This window comes from Odocoileus virginianus, chromosome 17, assembly GCF_023699985.2.
Source record: "Odocoileus virginianus isolate 20LAN1187 ecotype Illinois chromosome 17, Ovbor_1.2, whole genome shotgun sequence".
In the NCBI taxonomy this organism is placed as follows: Eukaryota; Metazoa; Chordata; class Mammalia; order Artiodactyla; family Cervidae; genus Odocoileus; species Odocoileus virginianus.
Window position 1 is genome coordinate 12,636,574 of NC_069690.1, and position 16,906 is coordinate 12,653,479.

At 41.2% G+C, this 16,906-nt stretch overlaps 1 protein-coding gene across 10 annotated transcripts in view; it reads right to left on the reverse strand.

Moving 5' to 3' along the window:
• Nucleotides 1-16,906, reverse strand: part of ACACA (acetyl-CoA carboxylase alpha) — a 281,140-nt gene that overhangs the window by 189,202 nt on the left and 75,032 nt on the right. For 8 of the 10 annotated variants that reach the window (XM_070478617.1, XM_070478616.1, XM_070478615.1 and 5 more), the window contains one exon: nucleotides 15,983-16,235. In XM_070478617.1, coding sequence (XP_070334718.1) covers nucleotides 15,983-16,235 — 253 coding nt within the window. Of the gene's footprint in view, nucleotides 1-1,684; nucleotides 1,755-3,813; nucleotides 3,834-15,982; nucleotides 16,236-16,906 lie in introns of those variants that run through there. The other 2 variants (XM_070478622.1, XM_070478621.1) reach the window with 2 other exon arrangements.

The following is a 16,906-nucleotide window of genomic DNA, read 5'->3' on the forward strand; positions in this document are numbered from 1 at the left end:
AATCAGTTCTAATGAGGTGGATGAAACTGGAGCCTATTATACAGAGTGAAGTAAGTCAGAAAGAAAAACACCAATACAGTATACTAACACATATATATGGAATTTACAAAGATGGCAATGATGGCCCTATATGCGAGACAGCTAAAGAGACACAGATGTAAAGAACAGTCTTTTGGACTCTGTGGGAGAAGGCGAGGGTGGGATGCTTTGAGAGAATAGCATTGAAACATGTATAATATCATACGTGAAACAGATTGCCAGTCCAGGTTCGATGCAAGACACAGGGTGCTCCGGGCTGGTGCACTGGGATGACCCTGAGGGATGGGATGGGGAGGGAGGTGGGAGGGGGGTTCAGGATGGGGGACACATGTACACCATGGCTGATTCATGTCAATGTATGGCAAAACCAATACAATATTATAAAGTAATTAGCCTCCAATTAAAACAATGCTTGCTTCATCCTGCAACAGGTGGAATAAGCCAAGTAAAAAGGAAAAAAGGATGATTAAAGACAACCTTTGCCAAATTGGTGTTTTTCATTGGTTTCTATATTTGCCAAGGTCTCTTCAATTTTCAGGTAATTTTTTTCTAAATAAAAACTCCAGAATGCAAAAATAAAACAAGTACACAAAACACACACATGAGATACTAGAGAGACATTTAATGACTGCCATCAAGCAAATCATTCAGGCCTTTCATGTCGACCCTCTACTGGAGAGGGACAGACCTGCAAGAGGTCTGAAAGAAGGGACTTCCGTGGTGGCCTAGTGGTTAAGAACACGCCTTCCAAGGCACTGGATGCAGGCCCAGTGCCTGGTTGAGGAGCTAAGATACCACATGCCACAGAGCATCTAAGCCTGCACACTGCAACTAGTGAGCCCTGGCCCTCCAGAGCCCTCGAGCCACAACTAGAGAGTCTGCGAGTCGCAACTGCTGACGTGGCTGCAACTACTGAACCCTCACACTGCAACTAGAGAGACCGTGCTCTAAACGGAGATGCCATGTGCTGCTACTAAGACCCGATGTGGTCAAATAAATAAATAAAAAAGAGAAGTCTGAAGAAGGCCAAGCAGGCCTGATTCACTTCCTCCTCAGGCTGAGTTCTAACTGCAGGGAAGAAAGATTCAAGGCAGGACACCTTGCCACCCTCAACGACTCCAGGCTGGCTGCCCACTCTCACACGACGCCAGGACAACAGCAGAGGGCACCTTTCCTGGCCCCAGAGATACAGTCTAAAAAGTTCTCTGCAAAACTACCTTTGACGGGATGCTACCTACTATCCAGGGTCGCTATTTCCCTTCAAAATAGATGAAACAACTTCACGCTTGAAAGTCCAGCCAAGCCCAGTGACCACACTTGGCACAGACTGAGATCCCTTAACCAGAGAGCAGCTCACAGCAAGGTCTGCACAAGGGTGCTTGTTTTCAACGTAGCTACAATGTCACACATGGTCTTGGGTATCTTTGGTTCAAATTCTGAGTGTAAAGTAAAGGTTCAGGAATTCAGGAGCACACATGAGATTTTTAATTCATTTCCTTAAGAAAAAAAAAAAAAAGAGTTTCCTACAGACCCACAAAAAAAAGTCATCAAATCAGATTGCCCATAAATTCCAGGGCTTAGCTGTCAACACCTTTACTGCTTTCTGAAGGCACATACTGCCTAGACAGGGCCCTCTAACACTTACCTTTGAAGCATGTAATATCTCATCTCTTTATTCTCCTCCGCAGAACCCTCCATATCAAGATGACAAAGGAACAGAGGTTTTTTCTCTTCGGCTGTCGGCCTTGTACAAGCCGGAGTTCGTCCTCCCGCTGCAGGTGCTTAAAACCCAGGAGGACAAAAGATACCGTGCCTTCTGCCTACTTCTTGGCCCTGCTTCAGTCAGAGCAGAGTATTCCTCATGGCCTCAAACCACAGTCTTTTTGTCTACTTTGTCCCCAGTCTCCACACTTCCCCTCCTGTTTGCACCCTCCCCCCATTACACTGGGCTCCCACACAGAATCAGCTGATTTCCCAAGGGGCCAGAGAGGAGAGGGGGAGAAATATAAAAGCGGGAATAACTCTAAAGTAGATCTCAGCAGCTTCTGCCTTAGCTGCAGCAAAAGTACTTTAACAACGCTCACTTTATTCTGATGGTCACTAGAGAGAGGCTCCACGGCCCCTCTAGGCTGCCAGGAGCATGTGACAGGGAAGACTCAGGGCAAAAAAAGAAAACCAAACTTACGAGGACAGCTACGCCAAGAAAATAATGGGGTCAGGAAATCCAGAAGGAGGAGGAAAGAACAGGTGATTTCTGAGACCCAATCACAACAAGTAAGACTGAGTTTCAGACTCCAAGATGGGAGGAGAGCGGGTCAAGAGGGAAAGCAAGCTGGTCGGAAGGACGAGACACGCCACCACTGAGGAACTTGGAATAAAGTGGGAGTCACAACTGTAATTTTTAGGCCAGAGTAGTGATGTGTACACACACACACACACACACACACACACACACACACACACACACACACCTTTTTTAAAAACAAGAAAAAATCTAAGATTTTATTCACTAAAATTTGAAAATAAGACTGGAGCTGGCACAAACAGGATATAGAGAGGACGTGGATAAGAATCACAGAAACGTAAAGGGGACCAGACAAGTAATTTAGACACAGAAGTCTAACCCAGCGTTTAAGCAGGGAAGAAAAATCCTGCCTAAAAATCCACTGGGACACATCTATTGTTATGCTCATTTGCCATAGAGGGACAACAAATCACTTAAATAAAGAAATGGTGACTGAAAGGGAAATGGTATCCAGTTCTAGCTTTTAATTAAGTAGATGCTGAAAATACTGCTCCCTTGTCATGGCAGAAAAGATCATGATTTCCTGAGCCAAGTCCTCAGGAATGGTGTTAATTCACCAGAGTCACATCTAACCTGATTCAGGCACCACAGAAAAATTCCTTCTCACCAAAATGTTGAATACAAATGGTTAACTCTTATCTGATGTAACTATGCTGAGAATCTATTAACATTCCATGAAAACCCTTCAAAACAGAAGTACACAAATGATCTGGAACACAGATAAAAATCAAATAGAAGATAAATTATTAAGACAAACCTTTATGTTAGAACATTCAGGTGACCCAAGGTGAAAAGACTCAATCAGGCCACTTGCTCAATATGACCACTGGTCATAATAAAAAAAAAAAAAAAAAAGGAAGTCCTGGATTGGTTTCTGGACTCTGCATTACTCCTTTTATACTGTGCTAACATCTGATAAAGTCAGTAAGTTTACTTTCTCCTTTAAAGATGCAGATGCAGAGGAATCCTCCTATCTTGATCCCTCTTCAGGATAACAAGTCTCAAAAAACAGAGCACTGAAGCCTTTGGTTCAGAACAATTACAGTGACCACAGACGTAGAAGCAGCTTAATTTTTACACAAATCTAAGTGTCTCCATATGCAGGCACTTTCCAGAAGAGAATCACTCTCTGCCTTTGTTAACTTCAACATTCAAAATGCAAAGCATGGCATATAGAAAAAAGCAGGCTATTTTGCTCTTGATTATATCAGAAAATATACTAAAGAGGCACTCTCAGGAATCAAGCTTGTGCTTCCCTTCACCAAAGCAATCTTTCTAAAACAGCCAAATGCTAACGGCACACCCAGCTCCAAAACAAAGCTAGTGTTTCCCATCTTTTACAGATGCCGCTCACCATCTTCCTGTAATGTGAGAATACAAGAAATAAAAGGCCACGTTCGTTCCTCCAAATTCAAGGCACCCTCATTTTTAATCTAACATGAAAAGAGAGTGTCCAAGTAGACACATACCTGGCACCAAATCCAACTAGAAGCCCACACTGACCCCAGCATTGAAACATGCCAAGCACCAAGGATGACGTAGCAGTTTATCCGGCAGACAGTGATGCCTTTAGCTGGCTCTGCTGCAAGGCAGTCTGAGTTATACTGCAGCACGCGCTGGGAGACAGTGTTTTTACACTGGGGCTTTCCCAAGCAAAGAAATCTTGAATCAGGGATGTACCTCTTTGGAAAATCAGTCTGCTCTAAGGGACTTCCCTCCTGCTCCAGGGGCTGAGACTCTACACTCCCAATGCAGGGGGGGCCTGGGTTTGATCCCTGGTCAGGGAACTAGGAAATGGCAACCCACTCCAGTATTCTCACCTGGGAAGTTCCACTGACAGAGGAGCCTGGTGGGCTACAGTCCAGGTGGTCGCAGAGTCTGACACGATTGAGCGCACACACACACAGGGTACTAGATCTCACTCGCCACAGCTAAGAGTTTGAATGCTGCAACCAAAGAGCCTGGCAATGTAGATGGAAGACCACACATACCACACCTAAGATGGCAAAGCCAGATAGATGAATATTGAAAAAACAAGAAGACTAACTGGCCATATATACATATAAAGATTTAGCTGTATAACTTCCCTGGTGGTCTAGTGGTTAGCATTCATCTTGCAAGGCAGAGGACTCAGGGTCGATCCCTGGTTAGGGGACTAAGATCCACAAGCCACAAAGCAACGAAGCTCACACGCTACAACCTCTGAGCTCGCACTCCAGAGCCCCTGTGCCACAGCTGGAGAGTCCAAGTATCACAACCACTGATACCCACGTGCCCTGGAGCCCACACGTGCAGCGAGAGTCTGCAAGCCATAATGAAAGACCCCGCGTGATGCAACAAAGATCCTGTGTGCGACAACTAAGACCCGATGCGGCCAAAAGAACAAATAAAAGATTTAGCTGTGGACTCTAAGTTCTGTTTCACTGATCTATATGCCTCTCCCTGTAGCAATGCCACAAAGCCTTGATAACTACAGCTTTACAGTAGGTTTTTGAAATCAAGTAGTGTAAGTCTTCCAATTTTTGCTCTACTTTTCTATTAACTCTTTTGTCTATTCCAGGTCCTTTGGGTTTCCATGTAAATTTTAAGACAAATTTGTCAAAGTCTAGAAAGAAAAGAAAAGCCTGCTGGGATTTTGCCCAAACTGTGAGTTCATAGATCAGTTTAGGGGAAAATCATCACTTTGACAATACTGTTTTCCAATCCCCAAACATGAACTGCCTCTTCATTTACAGGCAGACCTCAGAGATACTGCAAATTTGGATCCAGACCACCACAATAAAGTGAATACACACAATAAAGATAGTCACGATAATTTTTTGGTTTCCCAGTGCGTAGGAAAAGTCTGTTTGCTCCATACTGCAGTCACTAAGAATGCAATAATGGTATCCTGTCCACAGAAAAAATGCACATACCTTCATTTTTTAAAGATTTATTGCTAAAAATTGCTAACCATCATCTGACAAGGCAGGGTTGCCACAAACCTTCACACTGTAAAACAAAATTATCTACGTAGCACAATAAAGTGAGCAGAATTTTAAAAAGTGTATACTCAGACTTCAACTGGGCTTCACAGGTGGCTCAGGGGTAAAGCATTCCCCTGCTAAGCAGGAGACATAGGTTCAGTCCCTGGGTGAGAAAGATCCCCTGGAGAAGGAAATGGCAACTCACTCCACGGGAAATCCACGGACAGAGGAGCCTGGTGGGCTACAGTCCACGGGCTGAGAAAGAATCAGATACGACTTCGTGACTCAACAGCAGTAGCAGCAGACTTTAATTTCTCTCAGCAATGTAACATAATTTTAATGTACAAGTCTTATGCTTTTTTGTTATATTGATTCCTAAGTATTTTATTCTTTTTGATGCTATTCTGAATAAAATTATTTCAGTTTATTTCTTTTTGCTTGCTCACTGCTAGCTAGTACATAGAAATGCAACTAATTTTTCTATATGGATCTTACACCTATTTAAAAATTCTTAACTTTATTGAGATAGAATTCACATACCATATATTTCAGCCATTTAAGGTGTATAATTCAGTGGTTTTTATTATGGTCACAGAGTTGTGAACCATCATCAGAGTCCATTTCACAACATTTTCATCACCCTAAAGAGAAGCCCTGTACTCAGCAGCAGTCAGTCCGTATTTCCCTCAAACCACTCCCCAGTCCTAAGCAATGACTAATCTACTTTCTGTCTTTATAGATTTGTCTACTCTGGATATATAAATGGGATGATATCATGTGTGGCTTCTCTCACTTAGCATAATGCTTTCATGTTGTAACATGTATCCATGTATCATTTCGCTTTATAGAAATAATTTTCCACTGCGTGGACATACCACATTTTGTTTATCTATTTATCAATTGATGGATATTGGGTTGTTTCCACTCTGTAGCTATTAAGAATAATGTTGCTGTGAACATTCACATACAAGTTTTTAAGGGAACATATGCTTTCATTTCTCATAGGTAATTAGGAGTGAAATTATTGGATCATATGGCAAATATTTAGTTTTATAAGACATCTCCAAATTATTTTCCAGACTGGCTGGAAACAATTTACATTCATTTACATTCCCACCAACTACCCACAAAAGATCCAATTATTCCATATTCTTGCAAACATTTGGGGTTGTCACTTATTTTTATTTTAGGCACTGTGACAGTTGTATACCACTATCTTACTGTCTTAATTTGTACTTCCCTAATAGCTAGTGATTTAAAACATCTTTTCACATCTTTATTTGCCATCTGTACATCCTCTGGTGACATTTGCTTCTTATTTCTCTCTCCTTATTGAAAATATTATTTATTGATTCATGGTTGTCATATTTTTAACAAGTTCTTTAAACATGTTTTCCTTTAGTTCTTTGAATACATTTATGATAGTTGCTTTGAAGACTTTGTCTGCTAATCCAGCATCTAAATGCTCAGAGACAGTTTGTGCTGACTTTTTTTTCCTAAATATTGCCTACATTTTCCCATTTCATGTCTCATGATTTTTAACATACTAAATAATTTATTGTAGCAACTCTGGATTCTGATTTCTTTCGCCCATGAAGACCACTGCGGTTACCCATGTTTGCTCACTGATTTTTCTTTCTTGGTTTAATAATTTGCCTGGGCTAACTCTGTGAGATCTGCCTCTCTCAAAAGTGTAGTCATTAATGTCTCAGTCTATTTTCTTCTTCTTGTGCATGTTTTTATGTCTGAACCTCCTTTCTAAGAGGTTACTTCTCTACTTGTAAAACTTAATCAGCCAGTGTTGAGGCAGTGGTTACATGCAAACACCTGAAGCCAGTAAGGCTTTTGCGTTTTGTCCATGTGTCTGTGTGTGCAACAAAGTAGCACACTCAAAGTTCAGGGCATTTACATGTTACATCCTGGCTTCCGCTTTCTGCTGAGCCTCATCACATCTACTTTGTGCAGACAAGCAGCCTCAGCCAGCAATATGCTTACCCCAGGCACAAACACACCTCAATCTAGGAGAGCCGGCAGCCCCCCTCTCTCGTCTGCTGCAGGGATCGTCACGGGGAGCAGGGTACCATCTACTACTCAAAAGGAACATGCCCCCTTCAACTGCAGCAACACCACCACCCATCCTCAGGGCACACCCACAGCAGCAAAACCTCCATGCCAAACAAGCCGAGGGCAGGGAATAGGAACACTCCTGGCGAGAACACCACAGACACCTACTGTTCTTACACAATTTCAGTAGCTTTTCAAACATAAACTTTTCTCAGACTATTGTATGCCTTATGGTTGATTTGAAGGCTGAAACGGTTTTGTCAAGCTTTATAGCTGCTTTTTGGTGTTAAGGATTTGTTCATCTCACTCAGTTACAGCTGGAAATCCTGCCTGTTTTATTTACTTTTGAAATGTAACTTCATACAATAAAGTGCAAAAGTTTTAATTATGCATTCAATTAATTTTACATACGTATACACACATAACCAACCACTCCGTTAGGACAGAGATCATTTCCAGAGTCTCAGAAGGATCCAGTATGCTTTCTTCCCAGTTAACATCTTCCCCAATGTAAACACTATTCTGAACTCCATCACCATCAGTCAGTTTTGCCTGCTTCTGAAGTTCATATGTATACTGTCCTACTGTATGTATTTGATCAATAATATGCTGATGAAATTCATCCATGATGTGGCATAGCAGTACTTTGGTTTCACTGAAACATTCCATTGTGTGACTATTGTATGATTTATATATTTATTCAATTGATGGACATTTGTGTTATTTACAAATTTTGATTATATTTGTACTGGGTTTCTGGTGGACAAATGCACTCATTTCTTTAAGGACAAATAGCCAGGAATGGCTTTGCTTATTGATAGAGTATATGTATGTTTACTGTAAAAGATACTACCCAAATACTTTTCTAAAGTGGTTGTACCAACTTTTATTCCCATTAGCTATGTATGAGACTCACATACATACATGTATCTCACACCCTTGCTAACACTTGACATTGTCAGTCTTAATCTTGGCCTTTTGGGATGGCAATTAATTCACTGTAATTTTTAATTTGCAAACCCCAGATGACCAGTAATATTAAACACCTTTTCATAAGCTTATTTGCCAGCCGGGTATCTTCTGAAGAAGAAGAAGTCTTCAGAACTTCTGAAGTTTAAGTGTTTTCCCTATATTTCTATTGGGTTGAAATGTCTTCAAAAGACATTGAAACATCTTTTTCTTACTGATTTATAGGATTCTGGCAGTGAGATTAATTAATATTCTTCTTTCAGCAACAGAGAGCAATTAGGCCAAAAAACATCAAGAATACAGAAGAATAACGCAATCGAACTCAACTGACATGTATAGAAACTGGAAGGCCAAATTACCAGAAGAGAAATCAAAATAGGAGAAAGAACAAGAAGAATTTCACAACCCAGACAGCATTTGAGAAGAACCTTGAAAACTGAAGTCTCCAAAGTATGAAAGGAATTTCAACAGTCAGGGGACGAGCATTCCAACAAGAAAACCTGAGAGAGGGCTGGGGCAGGAGAAAGAAAGAGAGGGAGAGGGGAGAGCAGTGGGAAGGGAAGTGGGAGGACACCCGTGGGAGAGCAGGCGAGCGGGCAGATCCTATGATGCCCTCGAGTACCTACTGTCTCCTCTTCCTTGCCATCAACTTCATAAGAGTTGAACTGTTGAAATTCCTGCTCTTTCATCATTTTTTCACTACTTAATCTCTTGCCATCTACTAAAGCTGTTCACCTCAAGTTCTCCAACTCACTCCCGGGTGCTTTCTCTCCAGCTTCCGTCACCATTCACCACTTCATGCTATGTCTTCTACCGTTAATTATATCTTTCCCGTGGTTCTCCTTCTACCTCAATAATCATTTCCTTGTCTCCTTTTTCCTCCTCCTCCCATCAAAAGGTAGACAGTTCCTTAAGATACATTTCTCTTCTACCTATCTCCTCTTCCTCATAATGATCTAATGTACTTGCACAACTTTAATTTCAATGCAACAAACATTTATTAAGCATATACTATGCCCCTGGTATTGCTCTAAACTGTGAGAAAGTAGTTCTCAGCTCAGGTTCCAGATCAGACTCACCTGGAGGGTAGCAGAAGACCAGACACTATAATTTAATTAGTCTGGGACAGGGCTCAGGAGTCCCTATTTCTTTAAAGCTCTGCAGGTGATTCTACTACATAGCCAAGCCTCTATACTGTGATCCATTTTACATATGTCTTAGTGTGACATACACAAGCCTTAATGATCTGAACTCTATCTTACCAACCTCTTCTTCCATTGCACTAACCACCCTGTCCCCCTTATATTCCAGTACTACTCAGTGTCTTATGACTGCCTGAACATGCTAGATGTTTTCACAATCTGGTACCTTTACACACATTGTCAACCCCACCATCTCTACCCTTCCTACTATACACAAACCTATCTGTTAGCTTGGTTGGTTTATGTTCATCCTTTAAAACCTAGTTCAAACATCTCTGAGACATAATAGCCCACCATAATAATGATTATAGCTGTCATATTACAAATAACATTAGGACCCCGGCACAATGTGTGGCTGGAAACTAATATGCAACAGGGACCCAGTAAGTAGTGCTGCGAGGTGGTCAGTTTACATCAGAAAGATGGCAATGACCACGTGGCACTTCTACTGAAGGCAGAAGAGAGACTGAAGAAACACTAAAATGCTATTGCCATAAGAAATAAGAACAAGAGCAACGGCAGTAACAATGGAAAGAAGGGCATGGATTCAAGAATTATTAGGGGCTGTTTGAAGGAAAACAACAAAATTCTGTAAAGCAATTATCCTTCAATTAAACAATAAATAAAATTTTTAAAAAAGAATTACTAGGGGACAGTATGAAAAAAGAGTATGTAATTAATTAGGAGTGAGGGATAGCTTGGAAGACCAAAGAAATGGATATGCCATTAATTAAGACAGACCAAGGGAGAGGATGTGGTATAGGGAGAACAGGAGTTTACAGCACCCACAGCAGAAAAACGGGGGCGGGGCTCTTTAGGGAGTTTGGCATCAACATGTACACACTGCAATATTCAAAACGGATAACCAACAAGGACCTACTGTTGGCAGGGCACAGGGGACTCTACTCAATGTTACGTGGAAGCCTGGAAAGAAGGGGAGTTTGGGGGAGGAAGGGTTCGTGTATATTATGGCTGAGTCCCTTTGTTGTTCACCCAAAACTATCACAACATTGTTAAATGGCTATACTTCAATATAAAATAAAAAGTTAAAAAAAAAGAAGAAGAAGAGGGCTGAAGCCAGGAAGCCTTGCAGAAAACCACCAATTAAGGGGCATCTGCCTACCGAAACACCTAAGAGATCCTAATGTTATAATGTATTCTGATAATTTGCTACCTTCTTTTTCAACAAATCACTAGTTACTGTCACCAAAAAGCAGGGAGCGTAACAAGACAGACTAAGAAATTTAAGGAATACAATATACAGGGTATGGTCTTAGGGGCTTCCCAGGTGGCGCTAATGGTAAAGAGCCCGCCCATCAATGCAGAGACACTGATTCAATCCCTGGGTCAAGAAGATCCCCTCCTGGAGGAGGGCATGGCAACCCACTCCAATATTCTTGCCTGAAAAATCCATGGACAGAGAAGCCTGGTAGGCTACAGTCCATAGGGTCACAAAAAAGTCAGACACAACTGAAGTAATAGTGTGTGCACACACACACACATGCATGGTCCGAGACTGGGTACCAGTTTGGATGAACCAGGATTTTGGAGTCAACTGAAGAAACTTTAATATGACGTACATATTAGATGAGATGAAAATATATTAAATATGAAAGTGGAAACTTTTAACAAAAACAGAGATTGTAAAGCAGTGTGTACCAGATGATCTCATTTCAGTAGTGAGAAATGCAATATGCCCATGTGCACAGATAAGGATTCAGAAGACTATACAACAGGGTATGAGCAGGAGTTATCTCTGGGTGATGGATAAACAAGGCTTTATTTTTGCTTTCTTGTATTTTGTTTTTAATTTTTCTTATTGCTTCCTTGATAAAGCATTCTTTAAAAATATTTTTTTCTAGGACATCCCTGGCTGTCCAGGGCTTAAGAATCTGCCTTGCAAGGCAGGGACAGATGTTCAATCCCTGGTCCAGGAACTAAGACCCCACGTGTCACAGAGCAGCTAAGCCTGTGGACTACAACTACTGAGCCGGTGCTCTAGAGCAGGCGCTCATCAACAGAAGAAGTCACTATAATGAGAAGTTGGTGCAGCGTAGCAAAGAGGAGCCCCTGCTCGCCGCAACTAGAGAAAGCCTGTGCACAGGAACAAAGATCCGGTGCAGCCAAAAATAAATAAATATCAAATACATACATATGGATACATGTATATATATTTCCAACTTCTGTCTCTTTTAAATAAGGCTGACATTTAATCAGAGGAAAACTGCTCAATGAGAACACCAACATATCCATTACACCCAAGGTTCGAGTTAGGTCTAGTGGCTGACAGTGTGAGCTCTGACTGAATTCCATACACAATGCGCTGTGTGGCCTCCGGCATGTTACTTAACCTGTGTCTCAATTCTCCATCCTAAATGCTGGGTAATAAAGATAAGATTATTTGGCTCATGGAGATTAAGTTGACACTCCACGTAAAGCATGTCAGAGAGTTTGACATGTAATAGTCAAGCACGAGATGATACTGATACAGGTTTGAACCCTGGTAGGGGAACTAAGATCGCACACGCCACAGGCCAACTAAGTCTGTGTGCCACAACTGAGACCCTATGCAGCCAAAAATAAATGATTTTTTAAAAAAAAGCTTCAAAACTCTCTAGTTAGTGCTTCTGAAGAGTCAAACATGTTACAAGCAATCCCACATGTGATTTCTAAATTTTCTAAGATACTGGTAAAGTTCTTTCCTTTAGAGGCCACAAAGTGATCAAGAATATATAACTCACCTTCAAGGAGCCCTTCCTGAGTGAATCTAATGACTCTCCCCTTCTTCCACAGAACCAACTACTGTCTTAAACCCCGGCAACAGGACATATTAGGTTTGATTCATATAGATAAAATGTTGGCCATTTGATATTTGGAATAAACATTTTAAGAAGTTTAAGAGACAATTAAGATGGCATTTCAAACACATGAATTATAGGATAAAAAAGGTTTAAAGAAACCCCAGTACCAGCACTTCCCTGGTGGCCCGGTGGCTAAGACTCTGTGCTCCCAAGGTCGGGGGCCCTAGTTCTATCCTTGGGGAAGGGAACTAGATTCCACATGTGACAACTAGAGATCCCATGCACTGCAACTGAAAGATCCTGCATGCTACAAACAAGATCTGGCACAAATAAATAATAAATAAAGAAATATTTTTTGGAAAAAAAGAAGGAAAGAAATCACAGTACCTTAAGAGGTAAAAGATGCAGCTGTGGGGCTTATCTTCTGCCAACTGGACTTCAACCAGTATACTAGTAGACAAAACTGACTGCAACCTTTGTTTGGTTGATAGTGTGATAGATGGAGTAATCTGGATTTGCACAGCATTGTAAGTGGGCAAAACAGTCTGCCCTCAAGTAGCACTTCACAAGGAGCAGAGAAAACGTCAATATCCATACCACCAGAAGCCTCTGTTAAATGCCACCAAACCACACATTAGGTATCAAAATTGAGACGCCTACGTTCAGTCTTTAATGGGCTTTCTCCTCAAATGTCCAATTAAATGTTACTAATGAGGTTCAGAAACAGAGCAACCTAGCTGATATACAGGTCATATACCCTAGCTCATCTTCTCTAAAAACAAACAGTCAAAGCATAGTTATCTATGATGAGGTCTATGTAGACCCACCAAGTTATAATTACTTTCTAAGGGTATTATTTTCAAATGTCTGGGTCATAAGCTTAGAGAGTGATTTATCCAATCTTTCACTAGAGAATATGTGATGCAAATCATCTCCAACTCTGGGAAAGTCTATTTCCTTTTCCTGACTATCCATTTATCACACCCACTAGCCTTCTCACTGAGCACCTAAAATCAAGCCCTAACTTGAAAGAGGGGCCCACTGTCATTCTGTACTATGGCAGTTATTTCACTGGGCTTTAGACGACCTCCAGTTAGTGTCTTCTGAGTATGTGCCTGCCTCTTTAATCTATTATCACCTGTGAAGGATTAGGCTATTCATTCTGGGAGCTAATCATAAACTCAGCCAGTCTCTATTTAACTTCCGGTTCAAAGGGTGAAAAGGAGTGTCTGAATCAATGTCATCATTTTCACAGCTTAGGAATATAAGTCCAAAGAGGTAACACAAATTACCTGTGATCACGTACTTAATTGGTGGCAGATGTCAGAACAGAGTCTTTCTGATATATAAAGTGAATCTGGATCAACTTAAGTTTCCCCCAAGTGACTTAAATAAATCAACAGAGAACTTGTGCTCTATTTGGAACATTAGCTATCCCAGAAGCAAGTAAGAACTGGCACTGTCTCTTTCCCAGGCTGCTGATCAAACTTTAATTCACGGTTCCTCCACAAGCTACAGGCATGAGTTTTGCAATGGCAGCGCATGCAAAGAAATTCTCAGGCACTCCTATCATTGACTACACAGACTTTGCAATAAGAATCATCAACTTTGGGAATGATTTGGCAACCATAAACTGCCCTGTAATATCACCAGCTGAATATCTTACAACGGTATTTATCTCACCATTGCCAAACTCAGAATTTCCTAACCCAATAAATGGATATTCTGCTTCACTTGACCTCAAACTGGACAGATTTCTCAAGATGTTGTGGGTCTTTAAAGATCTAGATTTCTCCCGGTGTTTCTCAACAGGAGCAATATGACATTATGAGAACCATCCTCAGTGTGTTATGTGTGATTATCCAGTACACTGCAGAAGGTTTAGAATCTTTGGTTCTGTCTTCCAAATGCAAGTAACCCATGAGTCACAACCCCTACACATCTATAAATGACCTCTGGGAGGAAGATACTATCCACCAGTATTAGCCTTCAGGCCAATCATTAAGTGAAAATTAAATAAGAAAAAATATTTACATAAAGATAAAGACCTGACCTCTTTTCCCTGCCACTAAATACTGACTTCCATTCCTCTTTATTTTTAGCCCAGAGATTAGATATAATGCTTTATTCACTAGCTCCTAAAAACCAGCTATGTGGGAACTATATAATTAGAACACTTGCATGGTCAGGGAAGTGGAGGAGGAGGAGACAAGTTACTGATACGGAATCAGGGCATCTAACTTTGAATTCCAGTTTCTAGCTATTTATCTTTAGGCAAGTTCTTTTCCCTCTTCAGTCCTCAGTTTTATCATCTATTTAAACAAAAGGCATTAGTCTAAATTCTCTCTCTGGTTCACTGCAGTTTTGGGAATCTGTGAAGTAAAACATAATTAACTCTCCTAACTCTTTTCTTTGGACCTCCATGTAGCCAAACATGGGTCACTACTTCCTCTTTCAGAAGCAAGGAACCCAAATCCCCAGAGATAACCATAAGACAGGACAGTCACATTCAGCCAGATCCAGCATAGGATTTTACTACAGATTCTGATTCTTAAGTGTATAAAAAGGAGCTGAATTCTTTTATAAGCCATTAATAATAGAAGCACCAAGATAATAGCAGCAGCAACAGTCACCCTAACCTATGTTTGTCTAAGCTTACCAATAATCTCAACCCTGGATGCATGTTATCATCACCCAAATAAGTTTTTAAAAATGCCCCAACTCTAAGCCAAGCCAGTATCAAGTGAATCAGAATCTCTGGGGATGGGCTCATTTCTCAAGATTCCCCAAGGGATTCTTATGTAGCGTGAAAACCAAGAACCACTAATTCAGACCCTGTAATCCAAGAAATGCAAAGCAAATGAACACAAGTTCACATGTTGGTTGTACAAGCAAATATCTATAAATAAGAATAATATAGCAGTATTACTTAGGGACATTCTCAATTACATGCAAAGAACTGCGTTTCTAGAGGAAAAGGAGAGCTCTGCAACAACCCCTTGTTTCCTCAATAAAGACTGGCCTTGGGATTTCACTGGTGGTCCAGTGGTTAAGAAAGGTGTCAGACTCATGACATCAACCACCTTGCAATGCAGAGGATGCGGGTTCGATCCCTGGTCAGGGAACGAAGATCCCACGTGCCAAAAGACAAGTAAGCCTGTGCACCACACCACAATAGTTTGTGACTGTGCCCTACAGCCTGTGCTCTGCACAGCCAACATAAATTTAAAAAAAAAAAAAGAATATAACTTCCTGACATGATAAAGCAGTTCAGAGAAAGATTACTACCAGTTTGCCCATCCCTGCTAAAGTCCTATCACTCATTGGACAGTTACAACAATGTTAGTCAAAGTAATAAGACTGAAATTCCTCAGCCTCACTTGCTGAGTCTCGCTAAAAGACCCCTTGTAAGAAGAACAAGAGAACAGTGAAAGGAAACATTTAGGAAAAGATGTTTTCAAAAACCTGTACCCCAGGTAAAATATCATCTCTCACTTCTCATCAAAACTTTAAGTCCAGTGATGTAGAAAAAGGTGAAATAATCTTGACTCAAAATATCTTGCTCTTTCTAGAACAAGATCAGTGAAACCAATAGGACAGGTTCAATTAGAAAAACATTCAGCCTCTCTGACTTACCTCATGTGTAAGGCCAAACCATCCTGGAGGCTTGAGATCCCCAAGTCGGAGAGCGTGTCTGAGCTGACTGAGGCTGGTGACAGAGAGCCCTCCTTCTCCTCCAGCAGGTCAAGCTTCACCAGGCTGCTAATCTCATCCTCCGAGTTATCTTCAGACACGGAGCCAATTATGAATCGGGAGTGCTGGTTCAGCTCCAGAGGTTTGGCCAAGGAAGAAGGTTCATCCATTGTTCCTTCAAAATGAGTTCTCAGAGCTATGGAGAAGACGGAGCATAAGTAAGAAAAACAGGTTGTGGATAATAACCTACATCTGAGGAAAGCCACAAGTTAGACCCAATACACCACAGCTGGCACCTGGAAGCAAGGCGGAGTCTGAGATCTAGTATTCTTGGCTATTCTTTTTCAAAGATTCTGCTTTCATTTTTTTCTTAATTCCTCTCTATTTTTTTAAATTTTGGCCTACACTACACAGCATGTGAGATCCTAGTTCCCTGGGTCAGGGATGGAGCCTCCTGCGTTGACAGCACAGGGTCCTAACCATAGACCACCAGGGAAGTCCCAAGAATTTTGCTTTCTAAAAGAAAATTCAGATCATAGGAACTACACCTAAAAAAATTAAAATCAGTTCCCTTTTCCTCAAAGAACGTTCTCTCTAAAAACTATAAGCCATTCCCAATGTTTTTAAATTTGGTCATGTCCAGGAAATAATAATGACCAATGGAGAAATCTTTGCAAGTAGGTGAAAGCTGCTTGCTGTGATACTGTGATTTCAGCTGTTAGTATTGGGGCTTCCCTGATGACTCAAAGGTTAAAGAATCCGCCTGCAATGCAGGAGTCCCGGGTTTGATCCCTGGGTTGGGACAATCCCCTAGAGAAGTGAATGTCTACCCACTCCAGTATTCTTACCTGGAGAAATCCATGGACA